At 37.5% G+C, this 23,365-nt stretch overlaps 1 protein-coding gene across 2 annotated transcripts; it reads left to right on the forward strand.

Moving 5' to 3' along the window:
- The first annotated feature begins 5,709 nt into the window (after positions 1 to 5,709).
- hlfb (HLF transcription factor, PAR bZIP family member b) lies at positions 5,710 to 17,275 on the forward strand. 2 transcript variants are annotated; one of them, XM_061926970.1, is made up of 4 exons: positions 5,710 to 5,864; positions 8,387 to 8,644; positions 13,300 to 13,496; positions 15,750 to 17,275. In XM_061926970.1, the coding sequence occupies exons 1-4, from the start codon at positions 5,735 to 5,737 to the stop codon at positions 15,987 to 15,989; spliced, it is 825 nt and encodes a 274-aa protein (XP_061782954.1). In that variant the 5' UTR covers positions 5,710 to 5,734; the 3' UTR covers positions 15,990 to 17,275. The 2 variants fall into 2 exon arrangements, with proteins under 2 accessions (XP_061782954.1, XP_061782955.1); XM_061926971.1 differs by having other exon boundaries at positions 15,753 to 17,275.
- Positions 17,276 to 23,365: the final 6,090 nt, after the last annotated feature.

Consider the following 23,365-nt stretch of genomic DNA (forward strand, 5'->3'; position numbering starts at 1 on the left):
AGTACATGATACACTACATGACATAGTACATAATACACTACATGACATAGAACATAATACACTACATGACATAGTACATGATACACTACATGACATAGTACATAATACACTACATGACATAGTACATAATACACTACATGACATAGTACATGATACACTACATGACATAGTACATGATACACTACATGACATAGTACATGATACACTACATGACATAGTACATAATACACTACATGACATAGTACATGATACACTACATGACATAGTACATGATACACTACATGACATAGTACATGATACACTACATGACATAGTACATGATACACTACATGACATAGTACATAATACACTACATGACATAGTACATGATACACTACATGACAGAACATAATACACTACATGACATAGTACATGATACACTACATGACATAGTACATGATACACTACATGACATAGTACATGATACACTACATGACATAGTACATAATACACTACATGACATAGTACATGATACACTACATGACAGAACATAATACACTACATGACATAGTACATGATACACTACATGACATAGTACATAATACACTACATGACATAGTACATGATACACTACATGACATAGTACATGATACACTACATGACATAGTACATGATACACTACATGACATAGTACATAATACACTACATGACATAGTACATGATACACTACATGACATAGTACATGATACACTACATGACAGAACATAATACACTACATGACATAGTACATGATACACTACATGACATAGTACATGATACACTACATGACATAGTACATGATACACTACATGACATAGTACATCATACACTACATGACATAGTACATGATACACTACATGACATAGAACATAATACACTACATGACATAGTACATGATACACTACATGACATAGTACATAATACACTACATGACATAGAACATAATACACTACATGACATAGTACATGATACACTACATGACATAGTACATAATACACTACATGACATAGTACATAATACACTACATGACATAGTACATGATACACTACATGACATAGTACATAATACACTACATGACATAGTACATGATACACTACATGACATAGTACATAATACACTACATGACATAGTACATGATACACTACATGACATAGTACATGATACACTACATGACATAGTACATGATACACTACATGACAGAACATAATACACTACATGACATAGTACATCATACACTACATGACATAGTACATGATACACTACATGACATAGAACATAATACACTACATGACATAGTACATGATACACTACATGACATAGTACATAATACACTACATGACATAGAACATAATACACTACATGACATAGTACATGATACACTACATGACATAGTACATAATACACTGCATGACATAGTACATAATACACTACATGACATAGTACATGATACACTACATGACATAGTACATAATACACTACATGACATAGTACATGATACACTACATGACATAGTACATAATACACTACATGACATAGTACATGATACACTACATGACATAGTACATGATACACTACATGACATAGTACATGATACACTACATGACATAGTACATGATACACTACATGACATAGTACATAATACACTACATGACATAGTACATGATACACTACATGACAGAACATAATACACTACATGACATAGTACATGATACACTACATGACATAGTACATGATACACTACATGACATAGTACATGATACACTACATGACATAGTACATAATACACTACATGACATAGTACATGATACACTACATGACAGAACATAATACACTACATGACATAGTACATGATACACTACATGACATAGTACATGATACACTACATGACATAGTACATAATACACTACATGACATAGTACATGATACACTACATGACATAGTACATGATACACTACATGACATAGTACATGATACACTACATGACATAGTACATAATACACTACATGACATAGTACATGATACACTACATGACATAGTACATGATACACTACATGACATAGTACATGATACACTACATGACATAGTACATGATACACTACATGACATAGTACATGATACACTACATGACATAGTACATAATACACTACATGACATAGTACATGATACACTACATGACATAGTACATGATACACTACATGACATAGTACATGATACACTACATGACATAGTACATGATACACTACATGACATAGTACATGATACACTACATGACATAGTACATAATACACTACATGACATAGTACATAATACACTACATGACATAGTACATGATACACTACATGACATAGTACATGAGTGTGTGAGAAGGAGCTGGATGATTGTTTTCTTTGCTCAGTCATGTGCTTGTGTGACATCAGCTGGTTGCCATGGTGACAGAGTAGCATTTCCTGGTTCTGCCGCAGCGTCGCCTAGCAACCGTTGCTAGGGTCGTCCAAATGCAGCCTGATCATTGAAAATGATCTTTGGACACGCCCACTTATGCTTCCTTGGCCTTCTTTCCTTCTCATGTGTGTGTGTGTGTGTGTGTGTGTGTGTGTGTGTGTGTGTGTGTGTGTTAGTGGAAGGGGAGGGGCCAGGTTGGCTTTGGCTTCTGATTGGTTAAAAGTAGGTCAATCTTGTCCGCTCATTTGACCCAGCATTCCTGTGTGTGTGTGTGTGTGTGTGTGTGTGTGTGTGCGTGCGTGCGTGCGTGTGTGTGTGCGTGTGTGTGTGTGTGAAATGATGAGAGCTTAAACGTCAATAAAGTTATTGATTGTTTGTGGCAGGTCAAAGGTCATCTTGAATGTAAAGAAAGTGGAATTTAAAAAAAAATCATAGAAGTTGACTTTTCTTTCTTTTTTTTTTTCAGTAATTTGCCTTAAAAACACATTTTGAAAAAAATGACTGAGAGGAGAAGAAGATGATTTGATTGAATGATTTGAAGTTGAATCACATCATTCATGAAGTTATGAAAACATGAATTTGACATCCAGTTTGTTCCTGCCAGGACAAAAAAAAGTCTTGAGGGAGTTAAACATTTATAAAACATTTTTAAATTCAGTCCTAAATAAATAAAAATGTCAATCATCTCGTGTATTTAATACATATTTGTTTAACCCTTTATATGCCCATTTATGTCAGGTTTTTATGTATTCACTTATCTAGTTATTTATTTATTTTCTATTTATTTATGTATTTATCTATCTATGTATGTATTCATCTATTTATTTTGTCATTTATTTATGTATGTATTTTTTAATTAATTCTATTATTTATTTATTCATCTATTTTAAGTATCTATTTATTTATTCATCTATTTAAGTATGTATTTTTTTGTTTTTGTTTTTTTAATTTATCCATTTATTTGTGTATTCATACATTCATGTATTTATTTATTTATTCATCTATCAATACATGTATTTATTTATCTATTGATTGATTCATCTATTCATGTTTTTGTTTTTTCATGTGTTTAGTAGTTTATTCATCCATCCATCTATTTATTTATTTATTCATCTATTTAAGTATGTATTTGTTTTTTATTTATTTGTTTATTTACACATTTATGTATTTATTCATCCATCAATACATGTATTTATTTATCTATTGATTTATTTGTTTTTTCATGTATTTATTAGTTTATTCATCCATCCATCTATTTATGTTTATATTTATTCATCTATTTATTCATTTATTTGTTTTTTAATGTATGTATTAGTTTATTCATTCACCCATATATGTATCTATTTATTTATTTATTCATTCATTTATTTATTCATGTATTTAAATATGTATTTGTTTTTTATTTATTTGTTTATTTACACATTTATGTATTTATTTATTTATTCATAAATGATAAATAAATAAATCTATCTATCAATGCATGTATCTATTTATCTATTGATTTATTTATCTATTGATTTATTTGTTTTTTCATGTATTTATTAGTTTATTCATCCATCTATCTATTTGTTTGTATTTATTCATCTATTTATTCATTTATTTGTTTTTTAATGTATGTATTAGTTTATTCATTCACCCATATATGTATCTATTTATTTATTTATTCATTCATTTATTTATTTATTTATTCATCTATTTAAGTATGTATTTGTTTTTTATTTATTTGTTCATTTACACATTTATGTATTTATTTATTTATTCATAAATGATAAATAAATAAATAAATCCATCTATCAATGCATGTATCTATTTATCTATTGATTTATTTATCTCTTGATTTATTTGTTTTTTCATGTATTTATTAATTTATTCATCCATCTATCTATTTATGTTTATATTTATTCATCTATTTATTCATTTATTTGTTTTTTAATGTATGTATTAGTTTATTCATTCACCCATATATGTATCTATTTATTTATTTATTCATTTATTTATTTATTCATCTATTTAAATATGTATTTGTTTTTTATTTATTTGTTTATTTACACATTTATGTATTTATTTATTCATAAATGATAAATAAATAAATAAATCTATCTATCAATGCATGTATTTATTTATCTATTGATTTATTCATCTATTGATTTATTTGTTTTTTCATGTATTTATTAGTTTATTCATCCATCTATCTATTTATGTTTATATTTATTTGTTTTTTAATGTATGTATTAGTTTATTCATTCACCCATATATGTATCTATTTATTTATTTATTTATTCATTCATTTATTTATTTATTCATCTATTTATGGGTTTATTCATTCATGTGTCCATTTATTTGTTTACTCATCCATTTATTTATTTCTCTATCTATTTATGTATTTATTTATTTATTCATCTATTAATTTATTTATCTCTTAATGTATTCATCTATTTATTTATTTATTTATCTATCTATGTAGTTCTGTATCTATTTATTTATATATTTATTTATCTATCTGTGTAGCTTTGTATCTATTTATTTATATATTTATTTATTTTCTATTTATTGATCTCTTTTTTTAATCTATTCATTTATCTATTTTCGTATCTGTTTATTTATTCATGTATTTGTCTATTTATGAATCTTATATATTTCTGTATTCATTGATGTATTTATCTATTTATGTATTTAAATGAGTTATGATGATGTTGAAGGGCTGCAGTACTGGCATGAATAAACATAATATTAATAATAAAACTAATAATCATATTTTTGCTGTCAGACTCCAAACTTGATAGCAGTTTATTGTCATCGGAAGGAAAAAGTCTCCAATCACAAACATAAACAATATTTAGTTGATAAATAGTCCACGTGAACTCGGCGCCGTGTGGAAAAAGAGAGAGAGAGAGAGAGGGCGGGGCTTGAGACAGCTATGACGTCAGCGAGCTCTCAAGCCGGCAGAACGAGTTGAACATTCTGAGTCGATTCATTGCCGTTCGGCTCCGGCTCGAGCTCGTCGCTGTTTTGAGGAATATTCCAACATCGCCGAGAAAGTTCTAGAATGTCTTTCCTTTTGGGGCCGTCGCAACCCGGAAAGTGCTTTGCCGCGTCCGCGTTCGCGTGTTCGACTCCGAGAGTCGTTCGCAGAGTCCGACTCGCGCACTGCGTGCACGCAGCCCCGGCCCCCGGCGCGCTCCCGCACGCACGCGCGGGCGCGCGGGCGCGGCGTCGCTCCTCTTGTACGCGCGCAGCCGCGCAGGTCCGCTCACTTGTCGCGCGTCTGCTCCTCATGGAAGGAATGTTCCGCATGCGCGTCAGCGCCTTCACGCCCAACTTGCTTCGTGCGGCTTCTCACGGAGTCCTCAAGTCTCACGGAGTCCTCAAGTCCCTGCTGGAGAAACCCATCACGCACCATGAAGGTCTGCGCCGCTTACGTCATCGTACTAATTATGACTTTTGCATATTCTTACATTAACACTTTGATTGACACATTGTATCGACTTGATTGGCTCCTAATGTTAAATCCATGAACATAATAATATTTCTATGTCATCAATTGACATTTATGATATTTGTTGTGTATTGAACACTTTGTTGCTGTGAGTAAGAAGCAGCAAGTAATGTAAAAAAATAAAATAAAAGCGCTAGCTTTTACTGTGAAAAACGAACCGTCGCCAGAATTTGACTGTAAAAATAACGATGGTATCATTTTGTATTGCACCAAAAAAAATAAAATTGTGTTGACTTTTTTAAGTTGACAGTAATGTAAAAACACAACTGTAAATTTGACAATAAATAATTAGCAGCTTAGTTGCTGTAATTTTACAGTAAAAAATAAAAATGGTTTCTATTTACAGTCATAAAAAGAAGAACTGTAGATTGTACAACTAAGCACTGGCAGCTTAGTGGACACAATTTTACTGCAAACAAAGAACAGGTTTTGACTTTTTTCATTGACAGTAATGCAGTGTAAAAAAAATACAACCGTAAATTTGACAGTAAATAATTAGCAGCCATAATTTGACTGTAAAAATAACAAAGGTAGAATTGTTTGTAGTAATGCACTGGAAGAATAACAAATACACATCAAACTAATACACCACAAATGAAATTATTTACATTTATTGGTCAAATTCTAGCGATTGAGCAGCAATTTTTTTATTTTTTTTTATTTATTTTTTTTTACCGTAAAAGTTTTACAGCGCATTACTGTGAATGGAAACATTTGACCATTTTCATTTTCACAGTAAAATTCTCAGAATATTTTTGTTTTATTTTTCTACTGTCAATAGAGAAGTGAGACACTAGGGGGCGACCTTCTGTGTTATTTGGCCGTGGAAGTGAAGTTGTTAGCAGGAAGTGAAGTAGGGAAGCAGGAAGTGAAATAGGAAGCAGGAAGTGAAATAGGAAGCAGGAAGTGAAATGGAAGCAGGAAGTGAAGTGGCAAGCAGGAAGTGAAGTTGTAAGCAGGAAGAGAAATGGAAGCAGGAAGTAAAGTGGGAAGCAGGAAGTGAAATGGAAGCAGGAAGTGAAGTGGCAAGCAGGAAGTGAAAGGTTGGTAAGCAGGAAGTGAAATGGTAAGCAGGAAGTGAAATGGTAAGCAGGAAGTGAAATGATAAGCAGGAAGTGAAATGGTAAGCAGGAAGTGAAATGATAAGCAGGAAGGGAAGTGGGAACAGAAAGTGAAAGGTTGGTAAGCAGGAAGTGAAATGATAAGCAGGAAGTGAAATGGTAAACAGGAAGTGAAATGGTAAGCAGGAAGTGAAATGGAAGCAGAAAGTAAAGTGGGAAGCAGGAAGTGAAATGGTAAGCAGGAAGTGAAATGGTAAGCAGGAAGTGAAATGGTAAGCAGGAAGTGAAAGGTTGGTAAGCAGGAAGTGAAATGATAAGCAGGAAGTGAAAGGTTGGTAAGCAGGAAGTGAAATGTAAGCAGGAAGTGAAATGTAAACAGGAAGTGAAATGGTAAACAGGAAGTGAAATGGTAAGAAGGAAGTGAAATGGTAAGCAGGAAGTGAAATGGTAAGCAGGAAGTGAAATGGAAGCAGGAAGTGAAGTGGCAAGCAGGAAGTGAAGTTGTAAGCAGGAAGAGAAACGGAAGCAGGAAGTAAAGTGGGAAGCAGGAAGTGAAATGGTAAGCAGGAAGTGAAATGGTAAGCAGGAAGTGAAATGATAAGCAGGAAGTGAAATGATAAGCAGGAAGTGAAATGATAAGCAGGAAGTGAAAGGTTGGTAAGCAGGAAGTGAAATGGTAAACAGGAAGTGAAATGGTAAACAGGAAGTGAAATGGTAAGCAGGAAGTGAAATGGTAAGCAGGAAGTGAAATGGAAGCAGGAAGTAAAGTGGGAAGCAGGAAGTGAAATGGTAAACAGGAAGTGAAATGGTAAGCAGGAAGTGAAATGGTAAGCAGGAAGTGAAATGGAAGCAGGAAGTGAAATGGAAGCAGGAAGTGAAATGGTAAACAGGAAGTGAAATGGTAAGCAGGAAGTGAAATGGTAAGCAGGAAGTGAAATGGAAGCAGGAAGTAAAGTGGGAAGCAGGAAGTGAAATGGTAAACAGGAAGTGAAATGGTAAGCAGGAAGTGAAATGGTAAGCAGGAAGTGAAATGGAAGCAGGAAGTGAAATGGAAGCAGGAAGTGAAGTGGGAAGCAGAAAGTGAAGTGGGAAGCAGGAAGTGAAATGGAAGCAGGAAGTAAAGTGGGAAGCAGGAAGTGAAATGGTAAACAGGAAGTGAAATGGTAAGCAGGAAGTGAAATGGTAAGCAGGAAGTGAAATGGTAAGCAGGAAGTGAAATGATAAGCAGGAAGTGAAGTGGGAACAGAAAGTGAAAGGTTGGTAAGCAGGAAGTGAAATGATAAGCAGGAAGTGAAGGGGTAAACAGGAAGTGAAAGGTTGGTAAGCAGGAAGTGAAATGTTGGTGAAGTTATTTGTGATGTGCATGCAGTGTTCCACAAGGACAAGAAGTTGGAGGAGGACTTCAGCGTCCCTCAGTCGGCCTTCCTGGGCCCCACCTTGTGGGACAAGACTCTGGCCTACGACGGGGACAACTTCCAGATGGAGTACATGGACCTGGAGGAGTTCCTGTCCGAGAACGGGATCCCCGTCGGTCCCCTCATGGCCCCGCCCTCGCCCCCCGCGGTGGACCTCAGCAACCAAGCCTCCACCTCCGTGACGTCAAACTACCTGCACGGCGGCGGGACAGGTACGTCCAAGCCTTTTCAAAATAAGAGTGCGTGGAGGAAGCCCAAACAAACAACATTCCACAGTGGACCAGGCGACAGGATTAGCTCTGCAGATGTTAGTTTGTCATTTTAGGTTTCACTTATTTTGCACTAAAAAATAATAATTATTCAACAATTTCTTCCTTATGAATTCGTTTCAGTAAAAAACATTCAATTAAATTCAAGTTGGCTTAAAGAAAGTATAACAATAATTTCACACGGACAAACAAGTGTGGACATTTTTGTAACGTTTATGAGTTCACTTGGTTTTAGTTTAGCTCCGCGTGATAGCAAAAGTCTACTTTGGAGCTTTCGTGTTGTCGCGAAGTGGATAAAATGAAGGCTAGCCAGGATGCTAATGAAATGCTAACCGGAAGTGTCTGTCACAAACATCCTCTTCCGGCTGCAAAGCTCCAACAAAAACACTCTTAAAGATGATCCATGACAAACAGTCACTGAGTTTAAACCGCACAGGATGACTAGTTTTTACTACTCTAGTAAAAATAAATACAGTGTTAAACTTTAATTAAGAAGTGAATGTTTGTTTGTTTTTGTGACCGACAGCACCATCTTGTGGCCACATTTGCTCATTGCAGCTTTTACTTGCTTTCAACCGGAAGTAGAAAAGATTTTACTGTCGCTTTCCAAATCGATCTCTTGCTCAAGCAACGTCTGCCAAGTAATTTATTATTATTAATATTATCATTTTATTCAACGCGTGAATCTCTAGATCATCTTCAGAGCTGTCTCTTAATATTAAGGGTTGTTTTATTTTTTACACCCTTTTTGTCAACATTTTTTTTTCTATGGCCAACACACAAAATATGCAATATTTTCCCCCAAAAATATTGAAAGTTTAATATTTGATGTGAAGTAATTGGAGCCTTAAAGAGGTAAATAATTCATGACAACATTGATTTGAATTCATTTCTATTTTTTGAGAAAAAAAAAAATCACACTTAAGTTCTTGAGGATCCAAAAGGGTCCCATTCAATAAAAGTGTTTTTAAAAAATTCTTTTTTTTTTTTTTACTTTAAACATTTAAATCTTGGTTGAATTTCAGATGTATCCGTCGTTTATAAATTGTATTTTTTCCCTTATTGTTTGTCATAGAACATTTATTTTTTTATGGCAAAAACACAAAATAAACAATATTTTCTTCAAAAAATATTTAAAAGTGGAATATTTAATATGAAGTAATTAGAGCTTTAAATATTTATAGAATTAAAAAAAAACAAAAAAAAACTTCCATTGCTCAATGAATCAAAATCAATTAGGTTATGAATTCTATAAATATATATATATATTTATAGAATTCATAACGTGTATATAAATATATATATATATATATATATATATATATATATATATATATATATAGAATTCATAACATAATTGATTTTGATTCATTGAGCAATGGAAGTTTTTTTTTGTTTTTTTTTAATTCCATTCTACTATAAGTCTTGGGATCCACACACACACAGAAGTAGAAGGGGGGCGTGGTCTGGGGCGTGGCCAAAAGGGGAGGAGTATATTTACAGCTAAAATTCACCAAATCAAGTATTTCATATATATATATATACGTATATATATATATATTTTATTATATGTATATATATATATATATTAATTTTATTATATATATATGATATATATATATATATATATATATATATATATATATATGTATATATAAATACTTGAATTTCAGTGTTCATTTATTTACACATATACACACACATAACACTAGATGGCAGTATTGTCCTGTTTAAGAGTGTCACAACATTGCTGTTTACGGCAGACGAACTGCTTTACGGTATACAAAAACGTGACTGCTGTTGTTGTGTGTTGTTGCCGCGCTGGGAGGACGTTAATGAAACTGCCTAACAATAAACCCACATAAGAAACCAAGAACTCGCCCTCCATCATTCTACAGTTATAACGTGATTGGGCAGGTATGCTGGTTATATTGTGGGTTAGCGTTAGTCCGCCTGAATTTCGGGAGATTTTCGGGAGAAAATTTGTCCCGGGAGGTTTTCGGGAGAGGCGCTGAATTTCGGGAGTCTCCCGGAAAATCCAGGAGGGTTGGCAAGTATGGCGACGAGCTTGATGCTTATTTGTGTCAAGTTCGTGGACTGAACCACCGTTTTCTTGTTTGTACGTTTACAATAGCTTTTACATTTAAAGTTTTTGTACGGAAAAAAAATACTGGAGAGTAACCATTGTAACCAAATTAAAGCTGCAAGCAGCATTGGTCGGGCCCGCGTATTTGGCAGGTGCTAGTCCTAAGTGTCCCAATACTTTTGTCTACTTTTAGTCTGAAGTGTCCTAAGACTTTTGTCTAGTGTACCTACCTTGTCTGCATTGTGTGGGCACGTTGGTGCTTCCTGCTTTTAAGCAGCCATCTTAAAAAAACAGCAGCGGTCTTTGAAGGGTCATAAAATCAAAACCGGAGCAGTTAGAAAAAAAGCGCTTCTGTCATTGTAATCACAAGGGTTCAATCTCTCTCCTGTGTTAGTTTGAAGGCGAAACGACAAACGCGCTCAGAGGAGTTCGTTTTTGAAGGAAGGTGACCGGTTTTTACAAAAAAATGTGTTTTGAAGGGGGAATAGCAAACTTCCTGTTGATTTTTGCTGGGGGTTGTCAATTTATGAAATGTAGGTCTAAGTGAGACCTACGGAGAGGTTTTTGTTTCATGTCTCTCCGACCTTCCCAGTGGGAGTTACAGGCAGTTTTGTCATTTTTTTTTCTTCCGAGGAGCAGTTTTTTCTCCGTTTTATTCAAAAATTGCTCTAGAGCGCAATTTTTAAATTTGGGGTTAGGTTTTTTTTTTATTAGATCGCAATTTTTGCCAGTCCTGATGTGTGCGTTCAGTTTGGTGAGTTTTGAAGCATGTTAAGGGGGTCAAATTACAGCTCAAAGAGGCAAAAGTTACTGTTTTTTAGTACTTTTTTGTCTTGAAGGGGGAATTGCCAACTTCCTGTTGATTTTAGCCCGACAATGTACTATTATGAAATGTAGGTCTAAGTCAGACCTACATAGAGGTTTTTGTTTCATGTCTCTCCGACCTTCCCAGTGGGAGTTACAGGCAGTTTTGTCATTTTTTTCTTCCGAGGAGCAGTTTTTTCTCCGTTTTATTCAAAAATTGCTCTAGAGCGCAATTTTTAAATTTGGGGTTAGGTTTTTTTCATTAGATCGCAATTTTTGCCAGTCCTGATGTGTGCGTTCAGTTTGGTGAGTTTTGAAGCGTGTTAAGGGGGTCAAATTACAGCTCAAAGAGGCAAAAGTTACTGTTTTTTAGTACTTTTTTGTCTTGAAGGGGGAATTGCCAACTTCCTGTTGATTTTAGCCCGACAATGTACTATTATGAAATGTAGGTCTAAGTCAGACCTACATAGAGGTTTTTGTTTCATGTCTCTCCGACCTTCCTAGTGGGAGTTACAGGCAGTTTTGTCATTTTTTTTCTTCCGAGGAGCAGTTTTTTCTCCGTTTTATTCAAAAATTGCTCTAGAGCGCAATTTTTAAATTTGGGGTTAGGTTTTTTTTTTTATTAGATCGCAATTTTTGACAGTCCTGATGTGTGCGTTCAGTTTGGTGAGTTTTGAAGCGTGTTAAGGGGGTCAAATTACAGCTCAAAGAGGCAAAAGTTATTGTTTTTTAGTACTTTTTTGTCTTGAAGGGGGAATTGCCAACTTCCTGTTGATTTTAGCCCGACAATGTACTATTATGAAATGTAGGTCTAAGTCAGACCTACATAGAGGTTTTTGTTTCATGTCTCTCCGACCTTCCCAGTGGGAGTTACAGGCAGTTTTGTCATTTTTTTCTTCAGAGGAGCAGTTTTTTCTCCGTTTTATTCAAAAATTGCTCTAGAGCGCAATTTTTAAATTTGGGGTTAGGTTTTTTTCATTAGATCGCAATTTTTGCCAGTCCTGATGTGTGCGTTCAGTTTGGTGAGTTTTGAAGCGTGTTAAGGGGGTCAAATTACAGCTCAAAGAGGCAAAAGTTACTGTTTTTTAGTACTTTTTTGTCTTGAAGGGGGAATTGCCAACTTCCTGTTGATTTTAGCCCGACAATGTACTATTATGAAATGTAGGTCTAAGTCAGACCTACATAGAGGTTTTTCTTTCATGTCTCTCCGACCTTCCTAGTGGGAGTTACAGGCAGTCTAGTTTTTTTTTTTTTTCCTAGGGGGCGCTAGAGCGCAATTTTGAGTTTTGTGGTTCGGTTTTTTTTTTTAAAAAAGGCAATTTTCGCAGGTCCTGATGTGTGGGTCAAATATGGTGAGTTTTGAAGCATGTTAAGTGGGTCAAATTACAGTTTAAAGTGGCGGCGGAAGAATAAAGAATAAAGAATAAAACCTTACAAATACAATAGGTCCTTATGTCCCATTCGGGAGTCCTTTTGCAATGGGCCATGCGGGCCCTAATAATGGCCTGGTGCAAAAATAAATAAAAGCCTTGTGCAAATAACCGCCTGCTTCTTTTAAACGCCTGTCTCCAAAATCGATTTTGCGAAATAAACGCCCGGGCTACTATTTGGTAATATACGGTATTTATTTAATTTTGCACTGACTGTGTCCCGCAGTACTTTTACAGCGTCAGCCGACCTCAACAACTTTGATGGTGTTGTCCTGCAGGTCTGAGCAACACCGTCGACCCAGACTCCATCCAGGTGGCGGTGAACTACGAGCCCGACCCGGCCGATCTAGCGCTGTCCAGCGTGCCGGGCCAGGAGGTGTTCGACCCCAGGAGGCGCACGTTTTCCGCGGAGGAGTTGAAGCCTCAGCCGATGATGAAGAAAGCTCGCAAGGTCTTCATTCCCGAAGACTTGAAGGTAATTTGGAGCCGGTGCTCAGACACGTGACCTCCATCGTACTTAAAAAGTATGTTCAAGACTTGAACATACTTTTTATGTACTTGAACTTCAAGTACATAAAAAGTATGTTAGAGTGCATCAAAAGTACCAAGTAGAAAGTACATGAAAGTCATACTTGCCAACCCTCCCGAATTTTCCGGGAGACTCCCGAAATTCAGCGCCTCTCCCGAAAACTTCCCGGGACAAATATTCTCCCGAAAATCTCCCGATTTTCAGCCGGAGCTGGAGGCCACGCCCCCTCCAGCTCCATGCGGACCTGAGTGAGGACAGCCGTGACAGGAGGACAACAGGGTGACAAGAAATAAATCATCCAGACTAGAGATAAATTGTATTATTATGTTTATCTTACCTAAAAATAAATATATTTGTTAATTAAAAAAAAAAAAAAAACTAAATTAATTTTTACTATATTTTTCTAAAAACATCAAAATTAATTTTATTTTTTATTTTTTCTGACTCCTTATTACATCCAGCCATAGAATTATACATTAAAATAAACATATTTGAAATAATTAATTATAAATTATCATAATAATTCATTTAAAATGACCATATTTAATTATTAAAATAATTGCTTGTTTATCAACAACTTTAGCATTTTATTCATTACATTTTGAAGCTCTCAGAAGCCAAGTTATGTTATATTCCTTAATATTTATTTATGCAAGTTTGAAGTATCAATTATCTAAACACAGTTTTGTTTGCATATTTTCAGGATATATATATATCTATATATATATATATATATATATAGATATGTATGTGTGGGAAAAAAATCACAAGACTAGTTCATCTCTACAGGCCTGTTTCATGAGGGGGGGTACCCTCAATCATCAGGAGATTTTAATGGGAGCATTCGCATACCATGGTTTATATAGGGCACAGAGTGGGTGGGTACAGGCTGGCGTAGGGGCGTGGTGATTGGCTCATGTGTTACCTAGGAGGTGTTTCCGTCTATGGCGGCATGTTGTTACAATTTCGCTGCGCTTGTTGAGGGATGACAGGTCTGGACGGTAAATGATAAACAGTTTCTCTTTCAAGCATAGGTTGCATCTTTTATTACCACTATTGTAAGGTGTGCTGGATGCAAGAATTTGCCATGTTATTGAATATTCAACATTATTGTCTTTGAGGTCCCAAATGTGTTTGCTGAGTTCTGTGGTATTTCGCAGGTTTTTGTTCCTGAAAGAAGCCTTGTGATTGTTCCATCTGGTTTTGAATTCACCCTCGGTTAATCCTACATATGTGTCGGATGTGTTAATGTCCTTGCGTATTACCTTAGATTGGTAGACAACTGATGTTTGTAAGCACCCCCCGTTGAGAGGGCAATCAGGTTTCTTTCGACAGTTACATGCTTTGTTGGTTTTGGGGTCGCTCTGACTGGGGGTCGACGGCTCATTTGCAATTGTTTTGTTGTGGTTTGAGATGATTTGTCGTATATTGTTCATGCAGCTGTAGCTCAATTTAATGTTGTTCTTGTTGAATACTTTTCTTAGGTTGTTGTCTTTGGGAAAGTGTTTGTCAATCAGATTGAGGAATTTGTGTCCAATGTTCGTTGAGACGTTTTTGCTGTATGGGGGGTTGTACCAGATGATGTCGTTTCGTTTTCTGTTCTTTTTTGGCTGGTTTCCTGGCGTGGGTTCATAGGTGAGGGTGAAATTGTATCCGCTTTCATCAAGGGCTTTTTGGTACGGGGGGGTTGCTTGGTCAAATTCAGCTTTGCTAGATGACAGCATCGATAGCCTTTTATTGATTCCGATAGGTATTCTTTTCGTGGTGGTGGGTGGGTGGTTGCTGTCATGGTGCACGTATTGGAGTGTTGTGTTGGGTTTCGTGAATGGTTGGTAGCTGTTATTTCTCAGGTTGAAAGTGACGTCAAGGAAGTTGACGGTTTGCTTGTTGGCTTCAATCGTGATCCGTAGGCCGTATATATATATATATATATATATATATATATATATATATATATATATATATATATATATATATATATATGAAATACTTGACTTGGTAAATTCTAGTTGTCAATATACTCCTCCCCTCTTAACCACGCCCCCAACCACGCCCTGCCCCACCCCTGACCACGCCCCCACCCCCCACCTACCGAAATCGGAGGTCTCAATGTTGGCAAGTATGATGAAAGTTGAAGTATGAAGAAGAATGAGGAAAAAAAAGCATTTATTGGAAGTGGTCTGGGTTCTTGTCCTCGAGCAGGACGACAGGTACTGGGCCCGGCGCAGGAAGAACAACATGGCGGCCAAGCGTTCCCGCGACGCCAGGCGGCTGAAGGAGAACCAGATCGCCGTCCGAGCCAGCTTCCTGGAGAAGGAGAACAGCGTCCTGCTGCAGGAAGTGGCCGCCGTGCGGCAGGAAGTGGCCGTCATGCGCAAAGAGCTCAACAGCGCCAAGAACATCCTGGTCAAGTACGAGGCGCGGCACGGGACGCTGTGAGCGCTGCTTATGGCCTTTTACCAACCAACATGTCTGTTTCCACGGCAACTGTCACTCAGCACTCTTTGAAGTGAGTGGAGCCAATTAGAGAGCAGCGTGTCTGAACCCGCCCCCCTTCTCACAGACTCCGCCCCCTGCAGCTGCACACGTACTGTACACACGAACGTCTATGTCATCTTCCTGCGCTCGTACAAAAAAATGACATTTTAAAATGTCAAATCTAAAAAAAAAAACCAACATTTTTTCAAATCCCTCATAGTTCGTTGTTGTGTTTGAAGCTCAAGTGGGCTTTGTGTAAAAATTAGGGATGGCCGCCGATATTTGCCAAAAAATGCGTATCGGCAAGGCATGGGAAAATGCCGATCCAGATCCAGTTTAAAAAAAAAACCCCGGTCCGTGTTTTCCAACGCACAGATTTAAATAATACATTCCACTTTTCTGCTGCTCCCTAATTTCCGTTCCGCATTTTCCAGCACACCTTCAACACATCCACAGGTCTGTGGATTCTCACGCAGTTGCTTTTAGCTGCTGGTAGTGATGGGTTGATGAGGCGTCATGAAGCGTTTCGACACATTGCAAAACTGTATTGATACTGTGTCGATACTGTGTCACTAAATACTGACATCTGCTGGACATTAAAAATCCCTACAGGCAACCTATGGACCGACTCAACTGACACTGATTTGATGCCCTAGTACAGGGGTCACCAACCTTTTTGAAACCAAAAACTACTTCTTGGGTACTGATTAATGCGAAGGGCTACCAGTTTGATACACACTTCAATAAATAAATATATTGTCATTTGTAAGTTACACGTAAGTGTGATTTAAACAAGAATAGCTAAATAAATACATTTATATATATAAAAAAATGGGTATTTCTGTCTGTCATTCCGTCGTACATTTTTTTTTCCTTTTACGGAAGGTTTTTTGTAGAGAATAAATGATGAAAAAAACACTTAATTGAACGGTTTAAAAGAGGAGAAAACAAGAAAAAATTTAAAATAAAATTTAGAAACATAGTTTATCTTCAATTTCGACTCTTTATAATTCAAAATTCAACCGACAAAAAGAAGAGAAAAACTAGCTTATTTGAATCTTTTTGAAAAAAATAAAAAAAATAATTTATGGAACATCATTAGTAATTTTTCCTGATTAAGATACATTTTAGAATTTTGATGGCATGTTTTAAATTGGTTAAAATCCAATCTGCACTTTGTTAGAATATTTAACAAATTGGACCAAGCTATATTTCTAACAAAGACAAATCGGTATTTCTTCTAGATTTTCCAGAACAAAAATTTTAAAAGAAATTCAAAATACTTCGAAATAAGATTTAAATTTGATTCTACAGATTTTCTACATTTGCCAGAATAATTTTTTTGAATTTTAATCATAGTAAGTTTGAAGAAATATTTCACAAATATTCTTCGTCGGAAAAACAGAAGCTAAAATATTTATTATTCTTTACAATGAAAAATTAAAAAAATTACTTGAACATTGATTTAAATTGTCAGGAAAGAAGAGGAAGAAATTTAAAAGGTAAAAAGGTATATTTGTTTAAAAATCCTAAAATCATTTTTAAGGTTGTATTTTTTCTCTAAAATTGTATTTCTAAAAGTAATAAGAAGCAAAGTAAAAAATAAATGAATGTATTTAAACAAGTGAAGACCCATCCATCCATCCATTTTCTACCGCTTATTCCAAGTGAAAACCAAGTCTTTAAAATATTTTCTTGGATTTTCAAATTCTATTTGAATTTTGTCTCTTTTAGAATTAAAAATGTCGAGCAAAGCGAGACCAGCTTGCTAGTAAATAAATACAATTAAAAAATAGAGGCAGCTCACTGGTAAGTGCTGCTCTTTGAGCTATTTTTAGAACAGGCCAGCGGGCGACTGATCTGGTCCTTACGGGCTACCTGGTGACCGCGGGCACCGCGTTGGTGATCCCTGCCCTAGTATATACAATAATATAAACCAAGTCATTGTATTTCATTTAGGATTATTTCATATCTTCATTTAAATAAAAATAGATTTGTATCTTTTTTAGATACAGTCAATAAATAATGTGAACATGTATCATAACATGGACATCTAAGAGAACGTGTTGTGGATGATTGTGGACTGGGAATTGTTTTAATATTATTTTTTTTACACATTTGTATAAAAAAAAAAAAAAAAAGTTTTTCCGACGTATTACATTTTAGACGATTTCTCTTCTTAGTTATTATTTCTCCGGCTGTAGAAAAGAGCCGCTCACAGGGCACAGAGGAGGCGTCAGTGCGACACAGTTGGCGTATCGGTCACGTGACCAAAACAGCTCATGATCGGTCACGTGACTTTCTAAAACCGACACAGGGTTTTGCTCTATGAGCTCGACGCATGCGCCGATGCATCGGTGTTGCCGGACCCATCACTAGCTGCTGGCATTGCACTACAGGCTCTTCCCACTCCTTCTTCTGTCTCCCTCTCACAGACAGCAAGCGCAACTTCTTACACACGTCACACATCACATACGTATACGTCCTCTCCCAGCAGAGAGGTAGCAGCATGGCTAATGTTAGCTGTGATGCTAGCGCAGCCGCTAAGGTGCGCGCCTGCTCAAGCGTCCTCTGCGCACGGCAAATCTATGCCACGCACAAAATCAAATTAAAAAAATAAGCGCATAACAATTTTCGACACACGGACACGACAGAGAAAACAGTTTTTTCGTCATCATTGTTCAAATATTGTGACGTCTGTCGAGACGCTTATCTCCATTCGGTGCCACACGTCCACACCATCAAAATGCCGAGGCAAAAACTGGTTCACTCCTCCTCAATATGTGCCCGTCATAGTCTCATCCAATGCAAAGTAATCCATAAAATTCACTACACTAATTCAAAACTATCCAAAATCTACCCCACTGTTAGCAATACCTGCAATAGATGCAAACAATCTCCGGCTGATCACGTCCATATGTTCTGGTCCTGCTCTAAACTATGTTCCTTTTGGGAGGACATTTTTGACACAATCGGAAAAGCATACGGTCGAAACTTTCCTCCCAACCCATTATCAGCCATTTTTGGCGTATGCCCCGATAACATGTGCCCGGTACCACTAAAACGCGCTGTTGCTTTTACGACCCTGCTGGCCAGGCGATTGATCTTGTTTAATTGGAAGCTGGCTCGCCCCCCCCATCACACGGCCGTTGGATTAGAGAGGTTCTCTACAATCTAAAACTGGAAAAACTTAGGTTTTCGCTAAAGGGCTCGGTTCAAGCATTTGAAAGCTCATGGAGCCCTTTTTTTGCTGTATGTCAACTCTCTTGACCTATGCCCAGACGCAGATGAGGAATAATCTCCCTTTTATTTATTAGTATTATTTTATTCTATTTTTTATTTTTATTATATATTATTATTATTATTATTTTATTTTATTATTATTATTATTATAGATATATATTTTTTTATATATATCTGTCTGTCTCTGGCCGCGTATGTGTCTGTCTTTGTCGTCTTACTTGTTACATAATTGCGCCATTTGTCCCTCGTTAGTGGGACCTGAGTGGGGTGGGAGGGTGGGTGGGTGGGTGGTTTTGGGTTTTAAGGGAAAGGGTGTGAATCATTTACTGACTTTAAAATTGTACTGTTTTGACTTGCACTTTTTTTCTGTCTATTTGAAAATGCCAATAAAAAAAGTTGGGGGAAAAAAAATGCCGAGGCAAAAATGTCCACATCAACACCGTATGAAAAAATTTGTGATTTTTTTTTTGTTGTGATTTCCTTCTCTGCATGAAAGTTTCAAAGTAGCATATATTAATGCAGTATGAAGAAGAATGTTTTAATGTAGACATGCAAGCCTTGAAAGAACATTTTGAAAATCAAGACTACATTTCCTGCAAATGGGTGCATTTCTACCCTATATTTTAACTTTAGATTTATTCTCATATCAAATTTGGCGGCCTTTTGACACTTACATCAGGCGCCCCCCCTCCACACCCTGGATTATAAATAATTCAAAGTGATTATCTTGTGTGATGACTGTATTATGATGATAGTATATATCTGATAGTGTATATCTGTATGATGAATCAATTTAAGTGGACCCCGACTTAAACAAGTTGAAAAACTTATTCGGGTTTTACCATTTAGTGGTCAATTGTACGGAATATGTACTTCACTGTGCAACCTACTAATAAAAGTCTCAATCAATCAATCAAAACACATAGAATCATCATACTGCTGTGATTATATGCATCAAGTGTTCATTCAAGGCTAAGGCAAAATATCGAGATGTATATTGTGTATCGCAATATGGCCTTAAAATATCGCAATATTAAAAAAAGGCCATATCACCCAGCCCTAGTTCAATGATGCCATTTCTGTTTGTCATGTATAATTTTGTCTATTTTGTGTTTATCCTTGAATAAACAGGTCAGTTTCTTGTTACCAACCATTGTGTATTATTCAAACTCCCCTAATTCAGCTGGCTAGTTGTTATCAAGAGTACTAAAACCCTTTTCAACATGATTCTGACAACTAAGTAGGCTAAATAACTTTAAACTTTAATACATGCTCGGATAGGCCAGTATCGGTCAATATCGGTATCGGATCGGAAGTGCAAAAACCTGGATCGGGACATCCCTAGTAAAAATGTTTTCAGCAATGAACCCAAAGCGCAGCGGACATGTTTTATTTTGTTAGCTCAGGAAGCTAACGTGTCGCTGATAGCACTAGCTCATTAGCGATTAGCCGCAAAGCTAATATGAGCTTTCAGGACAACAAGACAAGATTCTGTGACAGGAAGGTGATATATTTGGAATATTAGAACCACAACATGGATTCTTTGTTTTGGTTTGATTCCGTTTAGAACGCAAACTGCAATAACTTGGCTGCTTCTTCTTCTGCGTTACCTGGAAGGCTACCAGTGCCGCCCCCCACTGGCAGGGCGAGGCATGAATGTATTTTGACTGATCAATGAACTGGACTACTGATCAAAATAAAACCTTTATTGTAATTGTATTGTAATACTGTAACGTATTATTTTCGGGTCTCCCTATGTCTAGCATTAAAAAATTACAGTTGGTACAAAATGCGGCTGCTAGACTTTTGACAAGAACAAGAAAGTTTGATCATATTACGCCTATACTGTATATACCTTTATATACATATATACATATATATATATACCTATACTGGCTCACCTGCACTGGCTTCCTGTGCACTTAAGATGTGACTTTAAGGTTTTACTACTTACGTATAAAATACTACACGGTCTAGCTCCGTCCTATCTTGTCGATTGCATTGTACCATATGTCCCGGCAAGAAATCTGCGTTCAAAGAACTCCGGCTTATTAGTGATTCCCAGAGCCCAAAAAAAGTCTGCGGGCTATAGAGCGTTTTCTATTGGGGCTCCAGTACTATGGAATGCCCTCCCGGTAACAGTTAGAGATGCTACCTCAGTAGAAGCATTTAAGTCCCATCTTAAAACTCATTTGTATACTCTAGCCTTTAAATAGCCCCCCTGTTAGACCAGTTGATCTGCCGTTTCTTTTCTTTTCTCCTCTGCTCCCCTTTTCCTTGAGGGGGGGGGGGCACAGGTCCGGTGGCCATGGATGAAGTGCTGGCTGTCCAGAGTCGGGACCCGGGGTGGACCGCTCGCCTGTGCATCGGCTGGGAACATCTCTGCGCTGCTGACCCGTCTCCGCTCGGGATGGTGTCCTGCTGGCCCCACTATGGACTGGACTCTTACTATTATGTTGGATCCACTATGGACTGGACTCTCACAATATTATGTCAGACCCACTCGACATCCATTGCTTTCGGTCTCCCCTAGAGGGGGGGGGGGGGGTTACCCACATATGCGGTCCTCTCCAAGGTTTCTCATAGTCATTCACATCGACGTCCCACTGGGGTGAGTTTTTCCTTGCCCGTATGTGGGCTTTGTACCGAGGATGTCGTTGTGGCTTGTGCAGCCCTTTGAGACACTTGTGATTTAGGGCTATATAAATAAAGATTGATTGATTGATTGATATATTGATGAATATATTGAACCTTTATTGGATATATTGATGAATATATTAAAATGTTGATATTGTTTTGTACAGTCTCTTCTCACACTTGGATATTTCATGTGTATTTTAAAAAGTATTACTACAATAGTTCTTCAGAGACAACGTTTAATGATGCTTATTGTCTACAGTGTAGACAATAAGCATCAATCAATCAATGTTTATAGTCTTCACTACCTTTATTGATCACAGATCAATGACGTTTGTCTTCACTACCTTTATTGATCACTGATCACTGAGTTCATAACTTTTATGGACAGAATTCCTAGGCGCAGTCAAGGCGTTGAGGGGATCTGGTTTGGTGGCTGCAGGATTAGGTCTCTGCTTTTTGCAGATGATGTGGTCCTGATGGCTTCATCTGGCCAGGATCTTCAGCTCTCACTGGATCGGTTCGCAGCCGAGTGTGAAGCGACTGGGATGAGAATCAGCACCTCCAAGTCCGAGTCCATGGTTCTCGCCCGGAAAAGGGTGGAGTGCCATCTCCGGGTTGGGGAGGAGATCTTGCCCCAAGTGGAGGAGTTCAAGTACCTCGGAGTCTTGTTCACGAGTGAGGGAAGAGTGGATCGTGAGATCGACAGGCGGATCGGTGCGGCGTCTTCAGTAATGCGGACGCTGTATCGATCCGTTGTGGTGAAGAAGGAGCTGAGCCGGAAGGCAAAGCTCTCAATTTACCGGTCGATCTACGTTCCCATCCTCACCTATGGTCATGAGCTTTGGGTTATGACCGAAAGGACAAGATCACGGGTACAAGCGGCCGAAATGAGTTTCCTCCGCCGGGTGGCGGGGCTCTCCCTTAGAGATAGGGTGAGAAGCTCTGCCATCCGGGAGGAGCTCAAAGTAAAGCCGCTGCTCCTCCACATGGAGAGGAGCCAGATGAGGTGGTTCGGGCATCTGGTTAGGATGCCACCCGAACGCCTCCCTAGGGAGGTGTTTAGGGCACGTCCCACCGGTAGGAGGCCACGGGGAAGACCCAGGACACGTTGGGAAGACTATGTCTCTCGGCTGGCCTGGGAACGCCTCGGGGTCCCACAGGAAGAGCTGGACGAAGTGGCTGGGGAGAGGGAAGTCTGGGCTTCCCTGCTTAGGCTGCTGCCCCCGCGACCCGACCTCGGATAAGCGGAAGAAGATGGATGGATGGATGATCAATAATGTTTATTGTCTCCACTACCTTTTATGACTGATCAATGATCGACCCAGACCTCATCCAGGTCGCCGCGGTGAACTACGAGTCTGACCCGGCCGACTTAGCGCTGTCCAGCGTGCCTAGCCAGGAGGTGTTCCACCCCAGGACGCGTACGTTTTCCGCGGAGGAGTTGAAGCCTCAAC

This window comes from Nerophis lumbriciformis, linkage group LG32 (genome assembly GCF_033978685.3).
Source record: "Nerophis lumbriciformis linkage group LG32, RoL_Nlum_v2.1, whole genome shotgun sequence".
In the NCBI taxonomy this organism is placed as follows: domain Eukaryota; kingdom Metazoa; phylum Chordata; class Actinopteri; order Syngnathiformes; family Syngnathidae; genus Nerophis; species Nerophis lumbriciformis.